Source organism: Bos taurus, chromosome 9 (assembly GCF_002263795.3).
Source record: "Bos taurus isolate L1 Dominette 01449 registration number 42190680 breed Hereford chromosome 9, ARS-UCD2.0, whole genome shotgun sequence".
NCBI classification, from domain to species: domain Eukaryota; kingdom Metazoa; phylum Chordata; class Mammalia; order Artiodactyla; family Bovidae; genus Bos; species Bos taurus.
In genome coordinates, this window is record NC_037336.1 from 100,453,687 (window position 1) to 100,470,189 (window position 16,503).

The 16,503-nt window shown below is 45.0% G+C and overlaps 1 protein-coding gene across 5 annotated transcripts in view; it reads right to left on the bottom strand.

The window, feature by feature from the left end:
* Positions 1-9,370: 9,370 nt before the first annotated feature.
* Positions 9,371-16,503, bottom strand: part of PDE10A (phosphodiesterase 10A) — a 574,597-nt gene continuing 567,464 nt past the window's right edge. For all 5 annotated transcript variants that reach the window (XM_059889985.1, XM_059889984.1, XM_059889983.1 and 2 more), the window contains one exon: positions 9,371-16,082. In XM_059889985.1, the coding sequence (XP_059745968.1) occupies positions 15,965-16,082 (118 nt within the window). In that variant the 3' untranslated portion in view covers positions 9,371-15,964. The remainder of the gene's footprint in view (positions 16,083-16,503) is intronic.

Here is a 16,503-nt window from a genome sequence, read left to right on the forward strand (position 1 = left end):
TGCGCACTCTGCGCACCCTGCGCACCCTGCAGCTTTGAATAAGAGATTAGTTCAGTCAGTTCAGTCTCTCAGTCGTGTCTGACTCTTTGCGACCCCATGGACTGCAGCACATCAGGCCTCCCTGTCCATCGCCAACTCCCAGAGTTTACTCAGACTCACACCCATTGACTTGGTGATGCCATCCAACCATCTCATCCTCTGCCGTCCCCTTCTCCTCCTGCCCTCAATCTTTCCCAGCATCAGGGTCTTTTCAAGTGAGTCAGTTCTTCGCATCAGGTGGCCAAAGGACTGGAGTTTCAGCTTCAGCATCAGTCCTTCCAGTGAATACTCAGGGCTGATCTCCTTTAGGATGGACTAGTTGGATCTCCTTGCAGTCCAAGGGACTCTCAAGAGTCTTCTCCAATACCACAGTTCAAAAGCATCAATTCTTGGCCGCTCAGCTTTCTTTATACCAGCTGAGTCACAAGGGAATCCCAAATAAGAGACTGCACACTCTCAATTAACATTCTGGCTAAATACTAACACAAAACGGCTTTTAAAAATAGACTTATTTTATAATATTTTTAGCTATGCAACTAATGCATCACACTATAAGGATATCTCTTTCAGTCTGTGTTGAATTTAATATTGACATATTCCAGTGAACCAAATTCCATAAGCATATTTCATATGCGCTTTTGAATGTGTTTTTTTAAACATTCATGAATTCAATCAAGACCCCGTGCCTTTCTGGGGTGTCCATCCCACACCTCTGGTGGGTCTTCTCCTCCACCCCTACCCATCTCTTCTTCCCCCTCTTCCCCCCCTCCCCTCTATGGAATATTTCCATAGGGAAACACGCATACTCTTGTTTTTCCAATCTTAAAAGTATATTAAAGCAAAGTTTTGCTGTGACTCTTCACCTCTCTGAGGCAGAGACACCCCCACGTGTATTAAGGGAACAGATTGTGGCCAGAGAGCATTGCTGGGTGTGGGACAGTGGACCCCCTTGCCCAGGGCAGACTAACACAGCCAGCTTCCAGCCGAGGTCTCCTGTAACCAGGGGCTGAGGCCCAGTCCCGTCTCCATGTCCCATGCACCTCACACGTCCTCACATGAAGGCCCGTCTCTGCCCTAAGGGTGCTTTTCCACAGTATCACTTTATTTTTAAGTGGTACTTGAGGACAAAGTAACCACAAGACCTCAAAAGGTTGCAAGATGGGTGTGCTGTGCACCTTAAACCTCAGTTCAGTTCAGTTCAGTTGCTCATTCGTGTCTGACTCTTTGTGACCCCATGGACTGCAGCACATCAGGCCTCCCTGTCCATCTGCAACTCCCAAAGTTTACCCAAACTCATGTCCATTGAGTCAGTGTTGCCATCCAACCATCTCATCCTCTGTCGTCCCCTTCTCCTCCTGCCTTCAATCTTTCCAGCATCAGGGTCTTTTCAAATAAGTCAGCTCTTCGTATCAGGATAGCATATTAAAAAACAGAGACATTACTTTGCCAACAAAGGTCCTTCTCGTCAAGGCTATGGTTTTTCCAGTGGTCATGTATAGATGTGAGAGTTGGACTGTGAAGAAAGCAGAGTGCCGAAGAATTGATGCTTTTGAACCGTGGTATTGGAGAAGACTCTTGAGAGTCCCTTGGACTGCAAGGAGATCCAACCAGTTCATCCTAAAGGAAATCAGTCCTGGGTGTTCATTGGAAGGACTGATGTTGAAGCTGAAACTCTAATACTTTGACCACCTTAAACCTGCTACTGCTAAGTCACATTCCTATACACTAATTATATTAATCAATACACTCCCAGGGACACAGTAGGTAAGGGATATGGAAACTTAGCAGCAAACATTGGCCCAACAAGTAAAAAACCCTTCACCAATACAATTTCTAATCAATCTTTTAACTGCTCAAAGGAATCTGTATTTAGACAGTTCAGAACATCTCATGCCTCTCACAGTTGGGAGGCTCTGAACAATCACATGTGGCCAGAAGAACCTGTTCAGGCAGGCTAGAGGACTTCCAAAGGAGTTTGTAGGTTGAAACACTCTTGTCATGCCCAGGAACTTTATTAACTGGAGCTGTAAGTTAACTCTTTTTCAGAGAGAGGTGGTGGGGGACAGCCCCCCGTAAAGTCAGAGGTGTAGGTGAGAGCACAAAGCAGTAGAGTAGTCAGACTCTGGTTTTGGGGGTAGGTGCTCGAGAATTTCCAGGGGGACTCCTGAGGCTCGATCCCGCCTTTGCATATGCCGAGCCTCCTTCCTCATGACCTTTGCCACGGGCGGAGTTCCTCACGCTGGCTCCTGGCAGGTGCTGATCACTGCCTCCCACGGTTAGTAAGGTAAAATTTGATCTCTGCATGGAGGGGGCAACCGTGATAACTTGTTGCTATGGTGGTAGCTCTTCATTTTGTGGTCAGGAAGGATGCTTCGAGGTGGCACTTGGAGGTCCTGAGGATGCCCAGTTTCTATGAACCCTTCTCCTCCAGAGATATGCCTGCCTGAATCAATCAGCTCGGGGCTGGGGGTGCTTATTTCCACCATCGTACCGTCCACGGTGATGTGACATTGTTCTGGAAACCAGGGCTTTCCCTCATCAAACAGAGATGTTTAGTCGCTCAGTCGTGCCCGACTCTGTGACTCCATGGACTGCAGCCTGCCAGGCTCCTCTGTCCATGGGATTCTCCAGGCAAGGATAGTAGGGTGGTTTGCCACGCCCTCCTCCAGGGGATCTTCCCGACCCAGGGATCAAACCCACATCTCTTGTGTCTCCTACATTGGCAGGCAGGTTCTTTACCACTAGCACCACCAGGGAAGCCCTAAGCTGGAATCTGATCGCCTAAAGAGGTGAATACTTGATTCGTTACCTCTAGTGGCCTCTTCTGAAGAAATGACTTGAGGCAGTAGTCACCTCCAAAGCTGCCTGGGGGATTTATTCCTTCTTTTTGTTTTGAGGATCACTATGGACTCAAGGATTTTTCTTTATCCAATGTGACAGAATCAATATGCATTCTCTTTCATAAGTCTTACTGCAATATAATTAACACGTCCCAAGTTTTCCTCCCTTGAAGTGTCTATGTATATTCAGTCTGGTGGTTAGATTCATGGAATGGTGTGGACATCAACATTGTCTGCTTTGAGGACAGTTTTTCGTCATCACTGGAAGGAACCCCCTACTTTCTAGCATCACTCTCCATCTTCATCCCCAGCCCCTGGCAACTACTGATCTGTTTTTCTGTCTCTATGAATTCGCCTCCCGTGAACATTTGATATGAGTGGAATCATATTGCATGTGGCCTCTCATGACTGGCTCCTTTCACTTAGCATTGTTTTCAGGGTTTCATCCATGTTGTACAGGTATCAGCACAACATTCCCTTTCCTGATTGAATGACATTCTGTTATGGATGAAGCACTGATGAGTATCCACGCACCAGTCAACATACATCGGGTTTGTTTCCACTTCTTGAATAATGCTGCTGTGAACAGCTGTGAACTAGGTATTGTATGAACATGTGTTATTCTTCCCGAATACGTAGCTAGGGAAGGAAGAGCTGAGTTACATAGAAACTAACATCTTGAGGAACAACCCAGCTGTTCTCCAAAGTGGTGGCACCATCTTACATCCCAGAAGCAACGTGTGAGGCTTGCAGTTTCCCCCGTCTTTGCCAAAAACTACTTTTCATTGTCCATCTCTTGTTTCAGCCATGGCGGGCGGGGCGGGGGGGGGGTGACATGGTGAGCTGTTATGGTTGTGGCTTGTATTTCCCTGATAACAAATGATGTGGGACACCTCCACATTTGCTTATCGGCCATTGGGGTATCTTCCTTGGAGAAAGGACCATTCATATTCTTTGTCCATTTAAAAATCAGATTGTTATTTTGTTACTGAAAGAGTTCTTTTTATATTTTGGACACAAGTCCCTTATCACATCTATGATTTGCAACCGTTGTCTATTTTGGGCTATTGTTTTTTTTTTTTTTTTTCACTTTCTTAACAATGCCCTTTGAAGCACAAATGTTTGTGGTGTTAGTGAAGTTTGATATATCTGTTTTTGTCACCAATTGCTTTTGTGTCACATCTCAGAAGCTGCTCCCTGCCCCTGGATCATTGCATCAGCATAAGTGTTAGTCACTCACTTGTGTCCGACTCTGTGTGTCCCCATGGACCATAACCCACAGGCTCCTCCATGAAGTCCACGGAATTGTCCAGGCAAGAATACTGGAGTGGGTTGCCATTCCTTCTTCAGGGCATCTTCCCAACCCAGGGATCGAACCTGGGTCTCCCACATTGCAGGCAGGCTCTTTACCGTCTGAGCCACCAGGGATCAGAGATCTGCTGAAAGGCCGTCTCATTAGAGATTACACCCCTTTTCTCAACCCCCTCCCCTGCTCGTCTCTATCACCGCTGTGCCCAGCTGACAGGTCAGGTCCTGACTGGCTTTCTTTCCACACTTGGATGTACAGTACGCTCCTGGAAAGCAGTGTTTCTCTCGCTTCCATTCATGGCTGGACGCCCAGTGCCTGGAGCGGAGCCAGATTTGTGGTCGGAATTCACCGCAGCCGAGAAAGTGACGGTGAAGCTGGCCTGGGGCCCAAGCGGCAGCACCGCTGAGCAGAGCCTCTGGAGCAGGGGCGCTGGCTGGCTGGGTCCCACAGAGCCTGCTGGAGGCAAAAGAGCCAAAACGAAAGACAGCCCACACATAAAGAGCAGAGATCTCCGGAGGACTCGGTTAGGGGGAGAACAGGAAGCGCTCTGATAGAAGAAAGTCTGTCTTGCCGTGATGGTCTGTGTTACTGTCAATGACGGAGCTGCGGGGACCCAATATCTGGCTCAGCTGTAGTCTTGGCTCTCACCTGGGTGGCCGTCACTTGGTCAGATAAGCCTTTGAAACAGTGCAGCGCCAAGCGGAACACCCTCCCGGTGGGGATGGCCCCAGGCAAGCTGCTGCAGGTGCCCTAGACAGAAGGCAGGAGAGGAGGGGGCGTGCTCTCTCGGCCTGACGGTGGGCTGGGACGCTCGTCTCCTCCTGGCCCTGGGCTGAGACTGACACTGTTGCCGCTCCTGGTTCTGAGGTCGTAGGACTCAGACTAGAATTTAGAAGTGAAACCACCAGCTTTCCTGGCTCCCCCTGTGGATGGTGAGACTTAGCCTCCCGAATCGCATGAGCCAATTCCTTGTAATAAATGCGTGTGTGTGTGTGTGTGTGTGTGTGTGTTACGGTTCTATGCAGAAACAGAGCCAGTGGGATATATTCATAACACACACATACATACATGCGTGTATATGTACTGTGCTCGTGTGTGTCCCATGGGTTGTGTCTCTCTGGGGAACCCTGACTAAGGTGCCCGGGTTGACTCAGATGGACCATGAATGTTAAAAGATATTGAAGAAAAGTAGCATTTTAATCTGAAAGGAAAGCAGCTCAGTGCTCCTCTGGCTGGTTTCACGGAGGCCGTGTCCCCCCTCTGCCCACCCCCACCACACAGTGTAGGCTGCTGTCACAGCAGGAGCCCCGCGGGGCTGTGACCCCCACAGCGGTGGTGGGGGCTGTGTGCACCCCAGCGCCCCACCTCCCCTCCCCGCAGCCTGATCCAAGGCTTCCACTGTATCACACACTACACTCTCCGAGCTCCAGGAGAAAAGTGGGCTCCAGGACCCTGTTGATTAGGTTGCACAGACCTGATGTGGGGTGACTCCCACCTGCAGGGTCCTCACCTGGCGGAGGGCAGGCAGGGACCTGCTTGGAGACAGCAGGCTGACACCCAGGGTGCTTTCTTCTCCACAGTCCTTCCTGCCCTGTCCAGGCGACCCTCAGGACTGGGGCAGAACAACCTGAAAGCCTCTCATTGCAGCCAGATTGTCAGGTTATAAGCACTGGTAAAAGCCTTTCTCTTGAAGATGTCATCAGAGTTTCCACACGTGACTGTGAAACTGAGCAGTTGTTGCTGTTTCCTCCCTTGAATCCTGGTTCCCAGCCCTCGCCAGGAAAAGGTGGGAAGGGAGGTCACTTAAGCACCACGTGCTCAGGGGCTGGATCGTCCCTGACATCCAAAGGTTCCTGTGTCTGTGTTAGTCAACAGGCACCCTTCCCCCACAGGAAGTGAAGCCAGGCTCACCCAGGGCATCAGGTGCCTCTGGGGCACCGGGGTGGGGGGGGGGGGGAGGGTGGGGGGAGGGTGGGGCGGGTCTCTGTACCTTGTGTAGACCAGCTGCTTTCTCTCTGACTAGCTGTTTCAAATTCTTTGGGTTTCATTTTCCCCATATTTAAATAGGGTGTAATAACATGAATAATTTATAGAATTATCAAGTGCTGAGTTAATACAAGTAGTACCTGGTGGGCCAGGCAGATAGCAAGCACCCAGCATATGTCAATTCTGTTACTTCTGTCCAGAAGGAGCACAGTCAGGAGGGAGCCGGTCACCAGGCGGAAGGATGGGGAGGGGGCGAGTCCCCGGGCGGGAGAGGGGACCGGGAGGGAGAGGGGACCGGGAGGGGGTGGGTCCCCGAGCAGGAGGGTCACCAGGCGAGGGGACTGGGAGGGGACAGGTCCCCGGGCGGGCGGGGGGGGGGGTTGGAAGGGGGTGGGTCACCAGGCGGGGGGAATAGAGATTCTTGAACAGAGAAAGGAACCTCGGAGCCTCTAAGGACGCGCTAAGCAGGAGACAGAAGGTTGTTCCGGTAGAGAAAGGACGTGGGGGAGGGTCTCCTAGAACAGGTGTGTGTCGCACGTGACTGAGCCACGGAGATAGGAGGTCTACGAGGTGAGCCCAGAGAGCCAACTCATGAACCTGACAATTTATTCTCTGGAAAGTAAGGGCTCAGCAGGAGGCCGCTGGCAAACTTCTACTGGGATGTTGAGAATTGCATGGGCTCCTAAGTCAAGCTAAATTTTTCAAATACATCAGAAGGCAATGGCACCCCACTCCAGCACTCTTGCCTGGAAAATCCCATGGATGGAGGAGCCTGGTGGGCCACAGTCCATGGGGTCGCCAAGAGTCGGACACGACTGAGTGACTTCACTTTCACTTTTCACTTTCATGCATTGGAGAAGGAAATGGCAACCCACTCCAGTGTTCTTGCCTGGAGAATCCCAGGGACGGGGCAGCATCATGGGCTGCTGTCTATGGGGTCACAGAGAGTCAGACACAACTGAAGCGACTTAGCAGGTTAAGCACAAAGAGGCAAGATGTGTGCATGCTAAATCACTACACTTCTGTCCAACTCTTTGCAGCCGTATGGACTGTAGCCTGCCAGGCTCTCTGTCCATGGGATTCTCCAGGCAAGAATACTGGTGTAGGTTGACGTGCCCTCCTCCAGTGGATCTTCCTGACCCAGGGATCAAGCCGGCATCTCTTACATTGGCAGACAAGTTCTTTAGCATTAACACCACCCGAGAAGCCCAAAGAAGCGGGATAGCTTTCTTAAAATAATTGAAAGGTAGTCCAATAAAAGAGGAAGAGGGTTTATCCCTGGGCTGCAACTACAGAAGTAATTTCTTGAAATAGAAACTATTAATAAAAAGTTCCAGGTTCCAGGACAACTTTAGATTAAACTCTCTGGCCATCAGAACAGTCAGTCAATGTTCTTGTTTGTGTCATGGGAACATGCCTTCCTTCCTGGAGCAATGTGAACTTGGATGACCATCTTTCAGACATGGGAAGTCAGTGCTGTTGAGTTGCTATGGAAGGTCGAACCAAAGACCGTTAAGGCCAAACTTCAACAAGTCAAGGTGTCACACAGACAAAATTCAGTTACCAGGAAGACTTAGGAAACAGGTGTTTTGAGGCTTGGCTTCTAGTTAATGCAAGGTTTATCAGGTAAATGTTTTTTTCTTAATATATTCATGCATCTCGGTCATTCTGTGTTAAAATGTTTGACTTGTTTTTGATGACTGAACATTTACTATATTCTATAAATATCATTCTGAGCAAGAATTCTACCTATTTAATGTCAATTCTACCTATTTAATAATACAGATGTCAACAAGGAGGGCTTCCCTTGTGGCTCAGCTGGTAAAGAATCTGCATGCAATGCGGGCAACCCAGGTTCGATCCCTGGGTTGGGAAGATCCTCTGGAGAAGGAAATGGCAATCCACTCCAGTATTCTTGCCTGGAGAATCCCATGGACAGAGGAGCCTGGTGGGCTACAGTCCATGGGGTTGCAAAGAGTCGGACATGACTGAAATGACATGTCAGCAAGGACTTATCTGAATGTGTACAATTACCAAATAAGCATTTGGAAGTTGATGTTTCAAATCAATGCCTGCTTTTATTTCCTAGTCACTTTCCCTTTTCCCCTCAAAATCAAGGAAAAATCTCAACCCGTGGTGCAGTAGGTGGGGGGGCTCCTAATTTTGTGATGGTGGGAGAGAGGCATTGTCGGGGGGCGATGGATCAGGAACAGGCTTCTGACAGCTTCTGTTTCATCAGGCTCAGTTTTCTCATGGGAGAACCACCTTATTTATATATTATTTGGAAGAGTTTTTAAAAAAAACTGTCTTGTTATTACTCAGCCATAACCAGAAACGTGACTGAGTCATTTGCAGAGACGTGGATGACTCTAGAGACTGTCATACAGTGAAGAAAGTCAGACTGAGAAATACAAGTATCGTGTGTTAACTCGTGTGTGGAATCTAGAAACACAGTATAGACGATCTCATTTGCAAAACAGAAATAGAGACAGAGATGTAGAGAGCAAACGTGCGGACACCAAGGAGGAGGTGGGACGGATGGGGAGACTGCGACTGACATACAAACATTATTGATCTTTTATATAAAATAGATGACTACTGAGAACACAGCACAGGGAACTCTGTTCAGCGCTCTGTAATGACCTATATGGAAAAATAATCTAAAAAAGAGACGCTACATATACACGTGGAACTGATTCATTTGCTGTACGACAGAAACTAACGCAATGTTGTAAAGCAACTAAACTCCAATAAAAATTAGTAAAAAAAAAAAAAAGTAAATGTCCTGTTAATACGTGAGATTCTCAGGTCAGTAATATGCAATTTCCCTTTGGTCTCTTCCAGAACTGGGCCTCTGAGGACAGTCCCCACAGGAAGGAACAAGGGCAGAGAGTTGTGCATGGTGACAGAGGCCTTAGGATGGGAAGACATGTGTGCAGCCAACTCTCAGCTCCCTTCCCTGCACTGGCCCCAGTGCCGCAGCCCCCACCCCACACTCCACCGCGTTATCAGGGGCCCAATCCCACTTGTTGAGTAAGTGTTTAATAGTGTTGCTTTTCTAGGGTTTCCTTTGGTGTTGGGAAATAGCTCTTGGTTAGGGTAAGGTCGATGGAGAAGTCAAACCTGAGTAAGGAAGATACGGACTCATGTTCAGATCAGTTTTACAGAGAACGAATCAGCAAGCTCAGTCACTAGATGAGTTGATGGATGTATTAGCACACGAGATTTATTTTTAACACAGCAAACATTTGATACAATTTCACAGGAAATGGATATTGAACAAAAATCCTGTCTACAACACGCACAGTGCCGTGCACGCAGACAGCACCGTATCCACAGGAATCTGGTGTGCAGAAGGGCTCGCCTCATTCTGGGGTCTTTCTATGTTCACCTAATTAACAAGGCTGTGAACACACATGTTCAACAAAGCAACAGGCCTTTATTCCACAAAACATTTATTTCATTTGCTCCCAAAGGTGTATCTTTAGTTAGTATATTAGTATAATTTTAGTTAAAGAGGGTCTTGGGATACAATTCAACTTTAACTTTCTGGTCTTAAATATTTATCATTTGCCTGCTCACCTGATGGCAAGCAGAAAGAGCCAAATAAACACAATTTCTTTAAGCAGAGTTTAAAGCCAGGAGGGTATTCATCAGTGTTTAAAGATTATGTGAATTTAGCCAAGAACATTTTCTTTACCAGCAGAAAGAATCCCATCACTTAACTTGTAAACATGCCCGCCCCGTGGAGTCCTTCCCACTAGTAGCCAGGCGAACTTGGACTGGTCCTGGAAACTCCGCCGGCAGGGGGGCAGATTCAAGAGCCAGCCCGGCACTCAGGATCAGGAGTTCTGGAACCTGAAACTGTCTTTCTGAAAGACTACACTTTCCCCGAACAGTCTTCCAACATTTACGATTATACAATGGGGTTAATAAATTGTCTTGCAAAAATGTGATGTTTTATGTTGCCTCATCCTTTCTGCCAGAAAATGCTTGAAGCAAACGCACCACGTCGCTCCAATGTGAACTTGTCTCCTCTGCAGACAAGGCCTGGGCTGTTTGCATGTGGACTTTAGGAAGCCCTGCACGTCCTCCTCAATGCACAAAACGTCTCTGACCTTCCCCGTAAGTGACAACAGACAGTGAACGTGAAAGGTGATATTTTAAAAATTCTGTATTCAATTATTCACAACGAAGGAGAGCCATTAAAATTATGAACATCTCTACATATGTTTCATGTATCGTACATATATAAATATACTTTAAATGTATAGTTACATATCGACAAAAGTTTCTAGCCGCTCTAAGCTTGCAGGTAAAACAAAGATTTTGTAATGTAACACCTGTATATGCATATACACTGGCTGTTTGAATTATGAATTTATTTACAACTTGCCTAGTTTATCATAAATGATTATTGTTATATTATACAAACAGAAAAGATTTCTTTTAAATACAAAGACTGCAAATGAATACATGAAAAAATTACACACATGTACAATATTTATAATTTATAAATGCAAAGTTAAGATCTCTTTAAGTTATTGCACTTGTGCATTTTACAAAGTTTTTATATGTCAGATGTATAAAATATTTGTAAATTTATAACTCATTAACTGTAATGAAATTGGATATTAACTCAAAATTCTTTCTCCTTCTAAAAGAGAGCCCACTAAAACTGTGGATACAGATCCATTGAGTCTAAAAATCAGCATTATTACGAGATTCATTGTATTTTTGATATCCTGTAACCCATATGTCACTCCAGCAGCTTCCTGTCAGCAAGGAGATTATAGATGCCTTGGCTAAGTAGAGATAGAGAATCTTTTGTTCATAAGGACTTGTTAAAAACAAAAGTCACCTTTTCAGAAAGAGTCAGGATACTGCATTTCTATAAATTTGGTAACTGTTTCACAGTGTTTTGGGCACACACATTTTTTCCCATGGGTCACTGGGGTGGGCATGGTAAAATGTGGGGGCACTGTGTGGAAACCACTTCTGTGATGAAGTCTATGTCCGATGTTCACGCTGAGTGAATATATAGAATATACACCATACAACAGATCGTACGGAAGAGAACGTTCCCGTACATCATTTGCCTAGGATATTTGGGACATGACACAGGACTGGGAGCTAAAGAGAAAACAAAGGCTGCAATGCCCAAGAGAGGATGATATTTTTAGGTGGGCTAGGGTACGAGATAACACACTTTTAAAACTTAACTTGCCCTAGGAATGAAATCTTTCCACTTAAGTGTCAGAAAATGGACAGTTCCTCGGTAATATTAGCTGAAACTTGGCGTGTGTAGACCTACTTCTCTACTTGGTGGCTTGGACTGGCTGGAAGTTTCCGCCTGGGTCCTGGGGTAACACTGACCTTGCCCGGCAGACGCATGAGGGTCTGCGTGCTCTTAGAGTGGTCAGAGAAGAAAACGCTGAGAGTTTGGGCAAAGGCAGTGATGCTTATTTGGATTTCAAACGTGTTCCTTGGAAAACATGGACGTCTTTAACTTTGTCCCACCTATTAAATTTAGAACGAGAGCAGCATAGAAACTGTTTTCTTCCTCTTTTTTTTTTTTTGCTATTTTTATCATCGCATAAATGTATCTAATGCTTCAATCAAAATACGCAGTAAAAAAAGAGAAAACAGAGTAAGCAGTGCATGGAGTATCACAGTTTAAACCTAAGTGTTTAAAGAAATTGGCAAAGTGTGTATCAGCATAAATACTTATGCAAAAGTAAAAAGACACCAGCCACGCGCTATAGACATGCCTGGGGAAAGCGCCACGGCAGCAGACCTGGTTAGTTTACATTTAACAGTGATTTTAAATCATATTAACACTCGCAATTGAAGGGATACTTTAAAGCAAATAAACGAAAAGTTTTTAAAGAATGAAACCCTGAAGAAAACCAGTGAAGTGTAAAAGGCAAACACATTTGAAATACATAAAGATAGAAGTGAATTTCAAAATCTAAATCATGCATATGTACCTGAAAACCCCAACAAAATCACATCACAATCAGTGTCACAGTTCTTGGAAGTAGAAAAAAAAACTGAGTCTGAACAGTTCGTTGGTTATGGTCAGGAGGATACCTGAATAAAATGAAATAGAGTATAGAAGTCTCATAAGGAGAGAATGATCTTAATTCAACTTGATAAAATTAACCATGGATGTATCCCTTGAAATGCTTTTAAGTATAGTCAAGCAAGAAAGCAAAACGATAAATATATGAAAGAAGAAGTAAAATTGCAGTATTAAAAATAAAGGCACAGACCAAGGCATGGTGAATCATTTAGTCTTACTAAGACTCAACCCTTTCTTTGGATTAAAAGACCAGCAACATAATACTAGAAACTAAATCTGCTAAATAATCCAAGAGGCTGAGGATTTATGCATCTATGTGTATTGTGTACAAGCATAACTAGTGTGCTTGAATATACCAAAAAAGCAAAATTTACTGAGGTGGATTCTATAAAATAAACGTAATATCTGAAAAGCATGCTAAGGAGAGGAAACCTACACTGAACAAGCCTTGTTCTGAAGCAGCTCTGCTTTCGTCGCTGTGGTAACAAGTCAGCGGCTCTGGGGTCGTCTGTACAGATGCTTTTCCACTGAGAGAAGAGTTGGGATGAAGGACAACTGTGTGTGAATAATTTAAAACTTGGTCTCTCCTCCAAGGCTGGCTTCTCACGTGCTTCTTGAAAATAACTAATGCTGGGAAACAGATCACACAATTCCTGCCCTAGTGAAAGGGCTGTATTTGAGGATTCCTTTCCACATTAATTGCATTTAAGACTCTCCATTTAGTTAAATCACAGCCAACTAGTAATTAACCAGATACTTGCATTTTTTAGAATTTTATTCCACTGTCCAAGTTCAGTATTTCATGTCGTCGTTAGCATGCATTTCCAAGAAAATTTCTAGGTAAAAAATATATTCACTATCTCTGGAAAGATAATGGAATAATTGCATTTGATGATAAAAACTGTTCTCTATTATAAATGAAAACCAATAAAAATTTTTGAAAATTAAATATTCAACATATATTCACAACTGGTTACCAAATTTATACTGAACAGGGAACTTGGGCCCAATATAAAATACCACCTTAATGAGAAACTCATCAAAACACTTCTCAATGACAACCATCTGTCCTTTAAAGAAAAGATTGGGGAAAAGACAAGATGGAACTCTAAAAGCGTGTCTGCTAAATAAATCTGCTGAGATACAAAATACTCCCAACGGCGTGTTTTCCACAACAGATTGTTAACTAAACACCGAGGCCCCTTTCATCTTAGGTGAGTCTATGATTCCCAAGTCGCTCTTACACATGATGGAAGCAGTATTAACAGTTTACCTTAGAATACAGTCCTTTGTTCAAACTTTGCTTCTATTATGACGATTCACAAGAAATTAACCAACCAATAAACCCACATACACTCCTTTGGGAAACTATTGTTCAAAGCACATGTCACATCATGTAACACACTTGGCTATGTCAAAATAAGACACTTTTCTCTAATAATCGGGTCAGAACAGCAACCTTAAATGCAAAATAGCCAGAGGCTTCCCTCCCCAGGACTGCTCTTTCCAGGAGCAGAATTCACACATTCTTTTAAAATCTTTTTAATAACACAGCAGCCTTAAATAACAGTCCCTTCCCCCTAGCAATTCAGTCTCCAGGCTCAGTTAGATGGCCTAAGGCACTCTCCTGATTCACGCTAAATCTCTTGGGCCCAGTTTCAAACATTTGGATGTAGAAAGTTTGGATGTATGCAACATTTTAGAATTCAATTCTATGAATACACTAACGTGAAAGAGGGCTTTTTCTAGTCAGCTTTGTATTAAACAATATACATTTTTCCACATGAAAAATCAGTTTTTGAAGAATGGGGCTCATTTGTACTTTTCAAAGATGTGTTTGCATCTCTCTCCCTTTCTCTCTCTCACTTATATATGTGTGTGCATATCTACACACATGTGTATGTCTATATGCATGTACATGTGTGCACAGCCGCACACATCCATGTGTGTGTGTGAAACTAGCCACAGTGGCATTCTGTTATTTCATTTTATATCATATTGTAAAATTATAACAGCAAATGGAGCTCCAAGTCAGGAAGAGGGCCACTTTTAGAAGCCCATAAGGAAACTGAACACAGCGTTAATTTTAAAATAAGAATGATGTTTATCTATAGCTAACTCTGCTACAGACCAACCATATCTTAGAAACATCCGATTTAATAATTTTTGCAAAAACCAAGCTCATATGAACAACAATGTATACAGTATTGGATATGTGAAATAATCTTTTAAAAAATTTATTTAATTAAGAGGAATGTTCCAGTTTCCTGCTACGAGGATGGTGGATAAGCCACTTGTTAGGGACAACTCAGGACTTCTGAGACTCTAATTCCTTCAGGTCAGGACCAGCAGCTTCGGAGGTTAAGCGTTAACAGGCACCAGGAGTGACTGGCTTTGAATCCTTGCAGGAAGGGGGCTGACTAAATTTCGTATACTTCTTTCCAAACATTCACACTGTAGAGTAATATGAGCTTACCAAACTGATACAGAAGCAACTCTGCAGACACAGGGTTTTCTGTGGATGTCTGACCTTGAGTGGAGCAGAAAGGGCAGAGGTGGGCCCGGACACAGCTGTGTCCTCTGGCCTCCCTGCTGCAGGCACAGAGCTTCTGAAAGACCATCGGGTGGAGAGGGAAGGATGTGGGAGAGGAACGCAGCAGGCCAGAGTGAAGATCCCAGAAGGCTTAGGTTTTATGGTTTAATTGATTTTAAGAGAAATGTATGGTCTCTTAAATAACCTGTAGAATAAATCTTTCATTTTTGAATGTGAGTTTAAGATTTTGCAATGACATCAAGTGAAAACATAAAAGCATCATTATTAAAAATTCACACTTTACATCCATAAGACTTGTCCGTTGAAAAACATTTGTATGCCTTGCTTTTATTTTGTTTTTTGTGTAAAGGGTTTAGGAAATTTGCCAAGACTACAATAAAGGAAAAAAATTTAAAAAAATTCTCTTAACATCTTTAGAACTGATATTGGAGTTCTTAGATTTATTATGATGTATATCTGCATCTCTTCTCGAGAGGATAGAAAATCTACTTTCTTTAGTGTTAAATTTATGCATCTAAGCCCTTTATATAAATTTAAAGAGTACACTTTAGTCCACCTAACTTTTTTCAATTCACGAGGCTCTGACCCCAAGTCTGACTATTTCCATCAATGATTGCAGAAAGACACTTCTTGCTCTGTCAGCTCGATGCCACGGGCTGAGGCTGTCTGCCACGATCCACACTAATGACAACCAGGTCACACACGAACATCCACAAGCGCAACGTGTCAAAGCTCCTATTTATAGCCAACAACGTCAGAGCAGCACCGGCGTGGAAGCCAAAGTGCGGTGCCGCCTTAGCACCGTTTCCACCCTCACTAGAAAGATACAGCGGTAAAGTACCCCCTTCTCAGCGTCCGTCTCCATCAAGGCCTCCGCCTGGCAGCCCATCAGAAAGGCCGGGTCCCGAGTCAGGAGGCGTCTCTGGGCGGCGTCTCCGGCGGCGCGGCTCGGGGCCTGGCCAATCACCGTCGAGGACGCGGCAGGAGGCCGGCAGGCAGCCACCTATCTGCTGGACGTGCTCACTCGATGGTCCTTCTTGAAGAGGTCTGCATCCCAGTTTAACAGGTGTAGGTTCCCCCCGAAAATAAAAGGAAGAAAAGTCAAAGAAGCAGGATGAGCATTTTCAGGTGGGACGGCCCGCTGGGGGCCGTCAGTCATCGGTCTTCACGGGCAGCCTCTCTGGGGACCCCTCGGCCTCTGGCAGGTCCGGGATCCCCAGGGCGCTCTCCTCGCCCCGGATCACCTTCTCCCACTGGCTCAGGTTATTCCTGGAACGAGGAAGGCAGAGACAGGGGCCATTTCAGAAAAGGCTTCTGGACTCTGTCCCCACACCACCCACAGTGTAACTTGGGCATAACTTAGCCTGCTGGCTTCTGGGTGTCACCCTGATCATATATAATATTCATTTAAAACACTGTAATATATTTTAGACGGCATATTAAAAAGCAGATGTTACTTTGCCAACAAAGGTCCATCTAGTCAACGCTATGGTTTTTCCAGTAGTCATGTATGGATGTGAGAGTTGGACTATAAAGAAAGCTGAGCACCGAAGAATGGATGCTTTTGAACTGTGGTGTTGGAGAAGACTCTTGAGAGTCCCTTGGGCTGCAAGGAGATCCAATCAGTCCATTCTAAAGGAGATCGGTCCTGGGATTTCTTTGGAAGGAATGATGCTGAAGCTGAAACTCC